The sequence below is a fragment of the Diadema setosum genome, chromosome 7, assembly GCF_964275005.1.
Source record: "Diadema setosum chromosome 7, eeDiaSeto1, whole genome shotgun sequence".
In the NCBI taxonomy this organism is placed as follows: Eukaryota; Metazoa; Echinodermata; class Echinoidea; order Diadematoida; family Diadematidae; genus Diadema; species Diadema setosum.
The window spans coordinates 19,359,588-19,374,978 of NC_092691.1; the positions used below are offsets into that span (position 1 = coordinate 19,359,588).

The 15,391-nt window shown below is 39.2% G+C and overlaps 1 protein-coding gene across 1 annotated transcript in view; it reads left to right on the forward strand.

The window, feature by feature from the left end:
• LOC140230961 (tyrosine-protein phosphatase non-receptor type 9-like) overlaps positions 1–15,391 on the forward strand; it is a 119,257-nt gene that overhangs the window by 82,765 nt on the left and 21,101 nt on the right. The window contains exon 5 of the mRNA XM_072311105.1: positions 5,985–6,201. Coding sequence (XP_072167206.1) covers positions 5,985–6,201 — 217 coding nt within the window. The remainder of the gene's footprint in view (positions 1–5,984; positions 6,202–15,391) is intronic.

Below are 15,391 nucleotides of genomic sequence, written 5' to 3' on the forward strand. Positions count from 1 at the left end.
ATAACATTTTGTTAGTGGTAAGGATCACATTCTGGATCCAGGAATCATTATTATTATTTTTTGAAGGATTCTTTACCATGGGCTAATGGGTACAATGTATGCAGTACAAAGTTTCTGTTAAGAGATACTATCCCAACTTGTTCACACTGAGTGAGTGGGAATACAATTTCCAAATAGTGCACAATTTGTGACTTAGCAAAACTTGTATGAAATGACTGAAAGCTTAATGTAGACTGTGAATACCAAAAAGTTATATGTAGCATTTGTGTAAGTTGTAAGCTTGACATGGCATCAGCTGAACATATCTAACAATGTCTTTGATGAAAGAGGTTGAGCCTGTCATCATGTGAGACATGTTTGTTGTATGTAGGAAAGAGCACCTTACGATGTTATCCTGCACACACACTCTTCACGTAGCGCTTGATGTGTGTTGTGAATATGAGTGGTATGCTGCCCTCTCTTGTCCACTCGTGTACCATTAATCCACAACTCGTGGCATGGATGAATACAACAGATTAATCTGTAGAGTTAGTTTTAATGATTTTAGCCATTCTCCATGAAACTGAAATTGGAAATTATTGCTCCCCACCCCAACTCTTCAAATAAACAGATGCAAACAACAAATAAAAACAAGAGCCTCAGGTCTGGTTGACCCATTGTGTAGCAAGCTGTTTTACATTCAAGCAATGTCTCTTGCTTGTCAAATAAATGATATTACCTTTCTTTTAAGATTTGAATTGTTAAATCTCTTGTGCAGTTGATCCAATTTGTGTGAGGTTATAAATAGACAAATGCACAGTAACTGTAACCATTCTTTTATTTTTTCAGTGTATTGTGTAGGACTCTGCTGTTGTCTAATCAAGACATTGTACTTTGACATTATATGCAGTGTCACACTTTACAACAACAGAAACAATGGCAATGCTGTCATAGAACTCCACAATGTACAAATTAATTTCCTAGAACAGCTACAAAAACATTTTTTGGCAATAATTCACTACTGTCTTACCCCCTCTTCTTTTCCCTTGCATACCTTCCATGATTCCTGGATACAGTGCAAATATTCTTCCAGAAATAGATCTGCAAATGTCATTTGAACTTGTGATGTGTGTTATTTCAATCCAAAACAATGTATTTTCCATATGATTTCCATAAGGTTTTCGTATGTCTTTTCTCTTTCAAATCATTGTTTGTTTGTTTTTTATTGGAATTTCTCATGATATAAAACTGTACTTTCGTGGACAAATTGAGGAGAAGAAGGGTGTACATATGTTGTGGTTTTGTTTCATAAGAAAAATCTATTTTTCATGCCAAATATGATTTTTCATGAAGAAAAATAGAGTTTTCATGGAAGCATACTTTTCTTGCTCATTTTTAATTGCATTGTATTTTCATCCAAATATTGGTAACACAATAGGGATAACGATTATGCAGTAATCTCTACTCATTGTTCATTATTTGGAGCTTTCAAGTTAGTGTACAAGGATTCATAGTCCCTTGTGTACTTTTACTATTTATTAAAGTTACTTTAGGTTATCTTGCTAATGTAGGAGAGGGAGTTTGGTAGAGAAAGCAGGGAAGTAACAAAAACACTCGTCCAAAAGTTTGAGCGAAAGGCCCAAATACATTGTAAATGATACAAATGTTAATGCTTGGTGGTCAGGTATCTTGTCTATTGCATGGCAAGCCACTTTCTTCGTTAGCCACTTTAACACAGTGGCTCAATGACTTTTTTGTCCTTTGTTTTTCCTTTGGAAGGGATTGGCATGTAGACGTTGACTGGAAAAATGATTTTTTTTTTTTTTTTTTTTTTTTTTTTTTAGATCAGAGAGAAAAAAAAATGCTTGAGTGACATGATATTATTACTGGAGTCAAATCATGGTTGAATAAGAAGTTATAGAGATGCGAGTGTGGGTGTGAAGCCTGTATCATCATGTTTTCTCAAAGGGATCCATCTCTTGGAGCAGAGCTCTGTTTATAAAACATGTGTCGCCTACACATTAACTCATCATCTCATCCTGAAAGAGAGCCTTTAGCCACACAGCAATGGAAATATTGCTTGATTGGAATAATATGTGACAGTATTGACAAGGAAAACATTTTTACTACTTCATTTCCATGCTGGTGTTGAATCATTTACATGTCAACATATCAGTTGCCTGGTCATAAATAGCACATGCGGTATCCCTTATTCCATAAGTATTAACTTTATTTTGCTGTAATTTTGTACATATTGCAAAATTTCATGTGGTTGTGAGAAGCAGTTTAGAAACCACTGATTTCTTAAAAAGGATACTGCGCTAATTACTTGAGAAATATAATGTTTTTCTTGTCAATACTTTCTCATATATCATTCCAAGAAAGTAGTGTGTCCATCAGTGTGTGGCTAAAGGCTGTCTTTTAGAATGAGACAGTGTGTTAATGTGTAAGCGACACATTTTATAAACAGAGCTAATCACAGAGCTCAGAGAGGAGACTTCTCCTTGCCAAAATACATTGTGCTTGTCTTGGGGTTATTGCTTCTTTATTTTTGACTACTGTAAAAGTGGAAATTTTCGCGGTGTTGAAATTTTCGCGCATTTCGCGCAACCAGAAACTAGTGCGAAAATAAAAACACGCAAATATTTTTGCTTGCCATACGTTCCTGTGCGTGATGTCTTGATTCCGCGGAATTAAAAATACGCGAAACTCTTCTGACCCGGCCTAGCGCGAAAAATTAGTCGCGCGAAAATATACACTTTTACAGTAGTTTGCAATTTAGTCTGTCATTTCTGAAAGTTGATGGCCATCTTTGTTCATGCTCATCGCTCTCAGGATTTCACTGGTATACAGGATGTTTCACGTTTGCCAAATGCTGCATTAGGCAGCATGAAACAGGCACCTGAGCAAATAAATAACCATCAGCAAGGAGGACTGTAACCCTAAAACCTAGCCTAGTGACATAAAAATGTGTTGCACCATGCTCAGTGGATACTCAGATGAATGTAGAGCCACAGTATACCCTACTTTATACCCCTCACTGTAAGATTCCAGTTGTACATGTGTGTAAACTATGTGTCAACCATTTTTGATGATATTAAAAAGTACAGTCTGAACCAAATAGTTTCCCAAATTGCACTTCTTGATGGTACATATATCTGTAGAGAATCGACACAAAAGTAATATACTGTTAGGTTAAAGGACAAATTCACCTTATTATACATGCGGATTGAGAGAATGTAGCAATATTGATAGAACACATCAGTGAACATTTTAGGGAAATTAGATAATCCGTTTGAAAGTTATGAATTTTTGAAGTTTCAGTGCCACCATCGCTGGATGAGGAGACTACTACAGCTTGTGATGTCACATGTGTAGAACGATATAAAGACAATTCAACATATTTTCATTTTTCTCCCATGATAAAAGAGCACTTGACTTGCCGCATTCAGAAGGCAGGGGAAATAATATTACCCTTGACAAACATCAGTAACAACTTAAGGGAATGTGTGCTTTTGTCAAAAAGTTAAAAGGGCTTTTTACACTTGTGTTTCTTAACCCCGGACTTTCTCTGACCCAGGACTATCGTTAGTCCCGTACCAATTTTTTCAGCTTTTTACACTCGCCAATTAGTCCCGTACTATCTCTTGTCCGGGGCTAAGGAGAAAACTGACCTTTTTACACTCGTATTTCTTAGCCCCAGATTTTCCAAACCACATGAATATTCATAATTACGCTGTGTAGTGTACGCGTACACGCACGCACCGGCAGCACTTGATTACCTCGTTTCTGATTGGTCAGTGAGGGTCGGACATCGTCTCCGTCGCTTAGCCCAGGATTATTTTTTCGTTCTGTTTACACTCACTTGCTTGGCACCGCAATTGCGGTGCTAACCCCTGCTATTTTGCAGGGCCAGATAGTACCGTACTATCGGTGGGGCTAGCCCACTTTGGCAAAAACGAGTGTAAACAGAAAGTGGGCTAAGGATAGTCCCGTACCAACGGTGGGGCTAAGGCCCCCCCTTAGCCCCACCGTTGGTTCGGGGCTAAGCAAAAATTTACAAGTGTAAAAAGCCCTAAATTTTGTGGAATTCTCTTTATATTTTCCTTGTGTCGTTCTGTGCATGTCACATCACAAACTGTAGTACTGAGTCTTCTCAGCCAGCAGTGACTGCTCAGAAATTTTACAAATTCATAACTTCATAACAGATTTTCTGATTTTCCTCAAACTTTCACTGATGTGTTCTTCTAATATTGCTGCATTCACTCAATCCACATTTATAAAGGTGAACTTGTCCTTTAGTGATCCCAACTAGACAACTATTGTGGTTGTTCAATTTTGAAAAGAGCGATTTCGTTCGAACTATGTTATAAATATGACTTCATTATGAACTCGTGCTCTGTTTGCTCATGAGCTAGAATTACATTGCCTTGTCTCACAGCCACAACTTGTAAAGAGCTTGGTCAAGAAGCTTGTAGGTGACTGTCTTGATGCTATAGGATTGTGCCCCCCCCCCCCCAATACACACAAAAAGAGTGATATGTGCAGATTCTTGTTGATTATTGTAAGGGTCAGTCTTATTACCGGGTTGATTCATACAGCGGTCAAGTTTTGTTTTATCATGTGAGTCTGCCCTAACCTTGGGAGTGTTCTAGAGGAGCCGTACTTTCATAGTTATCAGCACTTTTATGATGATGACCAGAAGAGATTTCACTGTTTTATTTACTGGCAATGAAGGGGATTTATCGAACTACAAGGATTGCTTCACCATTTTGTAAAGCAAATAATAAACATCATTTTGTTCGGACATTGGTACATTTGCCCACATGCACTCTCTACCTTCTAAACAATTCAAACCCCTTCTGCTATGGCCTTAGGCATGTTCGATTGATCCAGAGGCACCCTTTCTTATTCTTACAAATGCATTCACCAATGTATATTATTTGTATATCATTGATTGATAAGTCAAGCATGTCGGAATTATTACCTTGACTCTTAAACTTGTTCTTTCTTGGTGCAATATATGGCATCAAAGCTATGTGAGTGATGGGATCACATGGTTTCATGAAGGGCAGGAGTTGTTGATGTTATGGCAATGCACAATGACTTTAACCTGTGAAAGAAAACAAACCTGCTTTAGGTAGTATTCAGTGTTTGGTGCTCCCTCTTTCCAAAATGGATTTCCACCACAATCCATTCCTTCAATGTGGCATGAATTCAGAGAACCATAATAGCCATGAACCACATGCAATACAGCCGATGTCCTATCCCACCCCCTATTTTCTTCTAAGAATGAAGAAAGAAAATGCCAGCTATGATGTTAGGGTTCATAATTCTAATTGAGACTGACCTTGTAGGACTTCAGTCTTAGTCACATCCCCCCACTGCCAGTGTGAGTTGGATGCAACAGTTTGCTGTGGTGAATCACATACCCTGCACACAGCTTAGCCTGCCAGTCCTTGGTGACTCCCTGTAGCTGTGTTTTGCTGGTAGGAGAGCTGTGGCCTACTCTGTATATTATGTACAGACTCTATTTGAAATACCTTGCAGTATAGGCTCATGCATTTCTGAAAGAATCATTCCAAAGTTTTCCTTGCCTTGACGTGTTAGGTTATAAAGCACAGATGTCTTTAGTATAATGGTTGTATTAATATAGTATCAGTGAGTACCAGTGTTGATACATTTGCGTCAATCGTCCCAACTGTGATTTGGTAGCTGCTGATAGAGGAAGGTTAGCTTGAAATGGTTTGTAGTCCCACCCAGCTAGTTTTGTGTATCTCAGTTTTGCTAAACAAAGCTGTTTTGTGGCATGCCAAAATTAATGAGTATATAAATGTCAAAACATGAATTGTCAATGTCAAAAAATCTCAGGAAGCAATAGTTAATACATCTATTCACACACACATGCAATAGGTTACTGAAAAGCAGTGACTGAAATAGAACCAGATGACTGGTATGCAATGGATGAAATAACTTGGTATTTTGATTCTTTTTGTACTCAACAGTTATGAAACACAAAGGAATGGCCTTACCTGTATCTTCAACATGACTGGATCATCATTTGCCAATTTTGATTTGAACCTGAGCAAAAAGCTGCTGAGCATGCTGCGAGAGACGTATCCCGCCAGGCTGAAGCGAATCTATGTGGTGACGCCTCCGCTCTGGTTCAAGGCCATGTACAAGATTCTCACCCCACTGCTCAAAGAGAAGCTGAAGGAGAGGGTAAGTTCAGAGGTTGATGGGTGTGTCTATGGGAAGGGCAGGGAGGGGAGGGGAGGGGAAATGCTGAGTTCAAATGTCACTAGGTGTGTCTAGGGGAGGGGAGAGGAGATGGTAAGTTCAAAGGTCAGTGGATGTATCTAGGGGAGGGAATGGGAGAGGAGATGGTAAGTTCAAATGTCATTGGGTGTGTCTATGGGAGGAGAGGGGAATTGATAAGTTCAAATGTCATTGGGTGTGTCTAAAGGAGAGGAGAGGAAATGATAAGTTCAAATGTCAATGGATGTGTCTATGGGAGGAGAGGGGAATTGATAAGTTCAAAGGTCAATGGGTGTGTCTGGGGGAGGGGACGGGATGGGAGAGGAGTTGGTAAGTTCAAATGTCAATGTGTGTGTCAAGGGGAGGAGAGGGAGAGGAAGGGAAAGGATGTATTCAGAGGCCAATGTGTGTGTCTAGGGAGGGACAGGAGAGGCTGAGTTCAGAGATTGCTGGGTGTGTGTCTTGGAGAAGGGAGGGGATATAAGAGGTTAAGTTCAGAGGTTGATTGGTGTGTCCAGGGGAGGGGCAGGGAGTGGAGAGGATAGTTCAAAGGTTGGTGATTATGTTGTAGTGAGTGAAAGGTTGATTTATTTGTCTTTGGGAGGGGATTGGAAGGGGAAGAATGGACAAATGGAAGATGAGAATGGAAAGATCTGGAGAGAAAAAGAATGCACCACGAAGCAAGGGGAACTAAAGGTATGGGTCTTGTAGTCTTGACTATAGCTGTGGCTAGCATTCTCACTGCTTTACACTTTGCTCTGGTCTCTGGGTACCCTGCAGTCCCAAGCAGTCCCAAGCAGTAATGTGCACCATTTCTGCAGCCTGTGAAGAATGATTTCTGTTCGCCAGTGAGCTTGACCGTGATTATCATGATTATTCTGCATGAGGTGTTCACATCCTCACAGATGCACACTTTTTGCACCTGAAAGCAGCAAAAATATGATGATGAAATATCTTGCCGATGGGCTGGTGGTGTCAGACCAAGGCTCAAACCCAGGACCTGCCTACTACAAGCCAAGAATGCACACCACTGGACTACCGCTCTTCTGAAAAACAGCGTAAGCAAGTAATGTTTAAACAGGTCTGTAGGAGTGAGAGAAGAAAATAAAAGTGAGTTGGCTTGGAAACATCAAGAGAAGATTGAAATTGAGGCAAAAGAGAAGATTCTTGACAAGGAGGAGTAAGTGCAGAGATAGATGGGAGATTTCTGAATGAATAGTAAGATTAAGAATTCAATAAAAAGTGGATGCTAGTTCCAAGCATCAATATGTTATAAATATATAGCTTAATGAGGAATAGATGAGTTAATATAACTGTTTTCATGTCTGATCTGTATATTTATCTACCTATCTATCTATCTATCTATCTATCTATCTATCTATCTATCTATCTATCTATCTGTCTATCTATCTATGCATCTATGTGTATTGGTCTGTATTGCAAGTATATGGAGAGAGAGAGAAATAGATCGAGATGTTTATATACCAATATACCGATTTATATGTATGTGAAGATACGAAGGCAAATTCTAACAAGGGAGTGAGGAATGTGCAGGGGCTGTTTTGTTGATGAGCCATCTCAAGTGTTGTGCAAAATTGGTGGACAAATTTAAGATGACGGTAACAGACGGAGACCGCGACAATCAGGCTCCGCATTTCACCATTAGGGCATTGCGAGCATTCCTGTGTAAGAAAGGCTTCAATGTTGTGTGCTGATTAGAGCCATGCCCTCTACAGACTGGTTTTGTTATGTGGAGATTTCTTGTCTGTACGTGCGTGTTTGACAGCAGATTTGGTGGATCACTTGGGCATCGTGTCGACACACATTTTTTTTTGGTCAAACATTGATGCAATATAGAATCTTTGTGTGAAAATATTCTTATGAAATGAAAAGAATTCATCCGTATGTGTCCAAATGCATCCATTGGTAGTGAAAAAATATTTCCCCAGCCATGAAAACTTACAGATGTATATTCATTGGACAGCCAAGGAGTCACTGCTACACAATGCATTGATATGTAACCCACTGGTTCGCTGAGCCCAGCCCAGCCCAGCCCATAGCCCCATCTTTGGTCTGCCACACGATGGTGTAAATTATCTGCCTCTTGTCGTTTCAGCAGTTGCTTAATACTTGGCACAAATGTTGTAGTCCTGTGTCGTCCGTCCCGATGAAGTGGTATAAGCTGTATCCAACCACAATCTTGTTTGCATGTACACAAGTGGACCTTGCATGAGGTAAAGGCATATCGCATAAAGCGGAATGCGTCTGTGTCTTTGCTGGATCGCTTACGCAAGCCAAAGTTGACCCACCAGGAATCCTGGATTTAAAGGTGTGATCTGATGTGCATGTGAGAGGCTGTCTGAAACTTTTTTGGATATATGTCACAACCATCCTTCATTTAAAATCCATAATTTGAATGGATTCAGTAAATTAAACATGCTTTGTGATGCTTCATTAAATATTAGAGGGTTAATGTTCGGAACTTTTTTTTAAACAAATAAAGGGCTTGTTCCAAAACTTAGAAAAAAAAAAACCTGAAGCATTAAAATATTTTGATTTGCCAAGTCGAGTCTCCTACATCACTGCATCACTGTATTTTCAAGTGAAAGTGACAACAAACAAGAATTATGAATGACAATCTACACCAAACAAGCCCATAGAAAATGTGCCTTTCAAAATGAAATCTTGTTTCAGCACATCACATGTCTCTTCAGGTCCATGTACATTGTGAAACAGTATGCAAGATGATGATATTGCATACTTAGGACGACAAAGTTTAAGAGACATCTAGATCAGGTACGTCCCTTTAAGTCTTCCAACGGCTCTGGTTTGTCTTGTAAAGCTGTGCTCTACCAGCACACTCCTTGTATGCCAAATCACAAGATTAGATACCTTGAGAGCAACCATGGACAAAGCTGAGTGAGCTGTACCACTCTGGGCCCAAGCTTCAAGGATCAGACATTGGTGATAATTATTACCCTCTCCTCAATTAATCAAGTTGATAGACCACTGTGAGCGGAAATGTAAGACTACCTAGACTTTGAATCACCAGATTGCACTCTAGTCTCTCTCAGCATTGGAATTTGCAGCATGTTGAAATGTACGTATTCTTGTGTAGTTGCCGTGAATTGAGAGGAGGAACGCGGAGGGTGCAGGCTCTTTGATTTGTCCGGTGATTGTCAAGTGTGGTTCATTTCAAGAATCTGGAGTGTTCATTTCCTGCCCATCCTAACTTAACTCCATGCATTCTTGGAATGTCTTTTGGGTCGAGTGTTGCCTTCTGGCACTGTTTAGAGGGCCAACTTGCCGGTCGTGACGTGTGAAGTCCGCCTTGTGATATATGGCACGTGCCCCTTAGCATTCTCCCGCTCTCTTTCCGTGAAATCGGAAGGTGAAAATGGGGTGAGAAGGAGAAGGTGATATGTTATCTGAATGTAATGCTGCCATCTCCTCTTGAACCAAATGAGCAAAGATGCAGTTGTCCTGATTGCAGCCAAATTTATCTTCTTCATTATCTTTGGTGAACAGGTGGGAATTTCTGTCTGTAACATTGTGTTTAATATACCAGTGACCATAGATTGACTTTGTTTATATATTTGATTGATATTTTCATTTGCATTAGAAGTTTTAGATTGTACATAGACTCATTTCTTCTGTGCAGACAGACAGCAGGTGACTTGATAAAGTTTATAAACTATCACCCCCTCCCCCACTGCATTGAATTTGTGAGCTATTTGATTGATATAGGTTGAAATACATTGACTTTTTTAATGTGTACAAACTTGTACAACTTTGTACTTTGTCATAACTGAATTGTGAACATTGCCGGTGGTGCTTGTGCAAAGCTTTGCTTGTTCTAGAATCTATGATGTTGGATGATATGCGAACTTGGGGGAAATACCTGGTAGGCAACTAACCCAATTAGAATCCCAAGGCTATCCAGTATTAAGGAAGATTATGACTGCTAATTACCTTTGATGCAATTTCCTCTCTTCTACGTAGTCATATTTAAAGCTCAGTTTTGTACGCATCATGAGAGCTTTGTTTTTGTATGGTATGGTGTTTTACTTTGTTGTATGTTTTTAAGCAACCTGCTTAGTGGCTTGATGAGAGTACAGGGTTACGACAAACCTCAGAAAGTGCCTGAAGTTTTTTGTTGGGCTGGTTTCAAGGAGACTTGACTGTTTTAGCTTCCCATTTCATAAACCTGCAACCCCCACCACGCACCCCCCCCCCCCCCCAAAAAAAAAAAGAAGAAGAAAGAAATGCAAAGTTTAATATGACACTAGCATAAAATCATGAGTTCTCATGCACTTTCACTGGATTAGATTCTACCTAATAACCAAGTACCTAGTAGCATGTGATAGCAATGAGGTACTCCGAAGACACACAATATTTTCAAATCCTGGTGTATTTCTATTAATCTTTACAGATTAGCGGACTCGTAGATGACTGCATGTTCTATCCAATATTGTAGAGAATGATGCTAAAAGTTTTATCCAAACTTTTGAAGAATCATCTTTACTTTTCACCAGCAAGATGTCTCAGAGAAAAAAAAAAACAAGGCATATAGCTCTTTAGTTCTCATTATAACTCCTTTCTCCTTAGCTTTCTTGCTCTCTTTCCTATCAACCTTGTCTCTCTCTTCTTTCCTTCTTCACACTTGCTTATCTGATAGGTCATTACTGCTGACAAGATGCCATCAAAAGCAAGTGATCAAATGCGTAGACTAGGAAGTAGTTTGTCACTTTATGGGGAGCAGGTCTCTATAATTTACCCCTGATGGGTAATTGGCTATATTGGCTCACATGACAAGTCGATGAAAAATCTTTCTTCTGTGAGGATCGGAAAGGTGAATTGGCTGGACTAAAAATCTACAATAGCAGCATCATTCATTGCTTAAGGAAATGACTGTTTAATTTAATTGTAAGTCACCTTTAAAAACAAACAAAAAACAAACATACCCATGTATTACTTGAAACTTCGGTCAGCATAGAATTTCAGAGTTGAGATTGTAGACGAATGTTAAATGAAGTGTGGAAATTGATTGCAGAAAGTATAAATAGAATGTTCAAACCACAAAATACTGTATTAGCTGAAATTTTCGCGGTGGTTTTATTTTCGCGAATTTCGCGAATCGCCTTTGAACCGCGAAAATAACAACGTGTGAATAACTAAGTTCAGTTAGACCCTCGCAACCGCGAAATTAACAAGACGCGAAAATGTCATCCAAGTAGCAATTCGTGAAAATATCTGTACGCGAAAATTTCAGCTCGTACAGTACACATACATGTATGAGATTTAAGGGAGAAAAGGAGAATGATATCTTTGCAAGAAAAAAAAATAAAACAATTTCAACCCTAGATATGGCTACAGGATTGCTTCAACAATATTTTGTCCTTTACCATTAAAGCCGTTTCCATTCTTACTATGATTATTCATATCACATATTCTACTTCCATACACTTAACCCGTTGAGGACGGACTGATTTTGCAACAACATGCATTGCCCATAGACCGCTGCCCGAGTATACTCGGGACTCGTCCTCAACGGGTTAAAAGAATACCTGATTTTTTTCCAATACTTTATGACAAGAATATTCATGTGCATTTTAATTTGTGATTTTTGTGAGAGTCTTGATTTGTGAAATTAAAATGTGCATGAAAGTTCTTGTCTGCACTAAATCGATTGAATGGCAGTGGCAATTCATGAAAATTTCATGCCGCGGAAAAGGCCATCGGCTCCAACTAGCGAACATTTCATGACATGAATACATATATATCATGTTTTACAGTAGACTACTTGATGGGTTCGTTCATTCTGTACATTACCTATCCTTTTTCCTACCCAAAGTTTCCCTTAGGTTTACCTCACACTTGCTTGATGTATGAGCATGCAATAAATACTGCTGGCATCAACTCCAGTGCAATGAAAACTGGATGAAGGGAAATGAACGAATACCTCACCACACAGTGTGAAAAGGTGGGAAATATCTGTAATTTGGATACATCGAAGTGTTTGTCTTATACCATTGATAGGTGGCTTTGTGGGAGTTTATTTTGTGTACATCCCCAACCCATGTTGCCTCTGCTGTGGAGAGAGTGGAGGGGGAAATGCCTCGAAGCAATCTAGTGACGCATGCCGCTATTTTTGTAGAAATCGCCCCGAAAATCCACGGCAATCCAGGGATGATACAGGTGCCCCACTAAAGTGGCAAAAATTAGAATGCAGGGGGAAAAATAGCAAGGGGACCTGCTTCCTCTCGACTTTAAATAGCCATTTCTCACCAACCTGATCTGAATTTAAACGATTCTGCATCGCTTCCGCGATGACAGCTGACAGGTGATATCTTAGTAAGAAAAGGAAGCACCATGCCTCGTACTGGATGCCATGGTTTCTACTATGTACATTGTTGCAAGCAGAGGAATGCCCAGCCAGACTAGTCATGCTGTGGCCTATCTAGGTACAAAATTCAAGTTGCAACCAAAACTTTCATCTCCTGACCCTGCGAGTGGTGTAGTCACAGAATTGCCCCCCAAGGGGTACAGTGTGTGCAGATTTCCTCCGGTACATTATGATGCCTATGCAGACTTTGTACATTATGAGCTTTACTTATTTTGAATGACAATTTCAAATAGTACTGCTATTCAATCAAATTTTAATATTTTCAGAAACCAATGTGCTTTTGTAAAGAAAAAATCTGTAGATGAACCAACGGGAAGGAGAAATTGTGCGGCAGTTTTCTTGGAGCTAAGCAAAATCCACTGTCTGTGGGTAAATGTTAAACACAAGACTGTGTAATCAAAGAAAGAAACTGAAAGGAGAGAGAGAGAGAGAAAGAGGAAGATGAAGTCTGCTGAGGCTAATCCCAGCCATTGCTAATCCAAACAGGATTAAGTTTTGAGCTCGCGGATAAACATGTTTTAGGCAGTCTGGCAGGTCTCCCTGCTCTGGACTGTGTAGGGTCTGGGATTAGTGCCCAGGCTGTGAGATACAATGTCCAGGATCCAAGAATTAGGTGGGGGACTTAGGAGGTGATGCGGGCTAAATCACGACTAAGCAGACAATCTGGAAGACAGATGAATGAGAGGATGTCCAAATATAGAAAAGACGGAATTCAATGAATGGAAACTTTTATTTTAGCTTTTCCTGTAATGACAAAATATCCTTCTTTATAAAGCCTGAGTGTAATTATGGCGATGACGGAGTATTTCATCAGAAACCGCCCAAGATCTTCCCCTTAGTTCTTGATTGCGGTGATGTCTGAATCATGTGGTTTTGCAAGAAGTTCAGCTTTCGATTAATAAGACGTTGCTGCAGAATATTTACGCCCACTACTGCAAGCAGAAATATGGTAGTATCAGTCTGGTCTTCAGTCTATCTTTTGAAATATTTTTTTGCACAAAATGATAAATTTTGAGATTAATTTGAATTTAGTTGTCTCCCCCATTTTTTTTTCTGCTAGACCATCATATTCATAGATTATAAAAGAAGATTACAAAGTTTGTTTATAAGTAGTTATAAGAGATGGTTGGAGACTCCCAAAGGGAAGTGTAAGTTCTGCATTCATCAAGTCGCTGTTGTCTGCATTACTGTATATTGTGATATCAGTCACATATCATTTGCAAATGAAATGGCAAACATAATTTGGTGGTATTCTGAAAAAAAGCAGCTGTTCAAAACTTACGTTAAATTAATATCGGAAGCTCAGAGAGTGAATCATGGAAGTTAGTGTAGTCAAAACAACAAATTCAGTCGTGGTTTGTTTGGTTGTGGCATGCAAAAAATTCCACCAAATTTCATCATTTAAAAAATTGGATTGGTATCGCAGCATTGTATGACTCACCCATGGCAACCATGAGGTAGATTTGGTTTCTTTTACTTTTCTTTTGATTTCTTAAGTTTCCTTCTGGCATTATGTTGGTGACTGCAGACATTTGTAGATGACCCATGATTTGAAGGTGACGACAGATGAATATCTATGACATAAATGTTGTAGGAAGCATCATTTCTTTCTAGACGGCCACTGTTCTTGTTTGTTTGTTTTGGTGTTTGGCATCTTATTTCAGGTGCCTTTTATGTCCCACTTTCAGGTAGTCTGGGGAATGTATAACTACTAAGCCTTTTTTTGTTGAATGGTTGAGAAAATTCGACAAATGTAGATTATGACTCCAAGTGAAATTTCAGCTGATTTTTAGCTACTGTCAAGCTTGTTCATTCCTTTGAGACCAGAAGTTGGCGAAAACTGTACATACTGAAAAATTATATCAGCATTTTGAACTTAGAATGCACATAACATCTCTGCAAGAGGGGTAATCCTATGAAAGGGACTTGAATATGTGTGGACGGTTGATAAAAAAAAACAACAACAACAATTGGACTTGGGTGGAGGAAAAAAGCTACCATCTGTATTCTGATCATGATTTATAGACTGGCATAGCGATGTGCATCCCATAAATGATACACTGGCTTTATCAGTTTCATTTGGGAGAAGAGCCAACATTGTGTGAAACCATTCATTTAGAGGACAATTGTGGAATTCCATTTATGAATACTGCTGCACCACATGATGATGATAATAAAAGTCATCGATATTTAGTAGCTACCGATAGTGTATTTATATATCTTGTATCTGATCCACGATGAGATATTTTGTACAAGCGCTAGTCATGTTTCATTATCACTCTCTATGTAGGTAATTCTTTGTCAATTATGGAGCCTCGGTTTTGAAACAGATGAGGGAAATCGAAGTCAGCTATGGCATTTTTGGCCGAGATGCACCACCGCTTGCAGCAGGTGTCCGCATGCACATCATGCATTATAAATGAGGGAATAGTTAATGGCTGATAGATCCCACATTGTGAGAGAAGGCTTAATGAATGTTCCTGAAAATGTTCCTCTGAGTTTAAAAGTATACCATCATTGTGCACAGATAAGGGGGAGGGGAGGGAGCATGATGTAATGAGAAGACAAAAAGTAGAAGTGAATGGGAAATAAAGGAAAATTGCATCTTGATACAAAGCCATGATACTGAAAAGGTCAATCAATGATTTTGATTACTGCATAACAACTTTTTCAGATTCCTTTTTTCTGAAAGGATTTTAGTCATAATGGATTACATACGTACAAGTTAATTTGAATGAATGCTGAGCA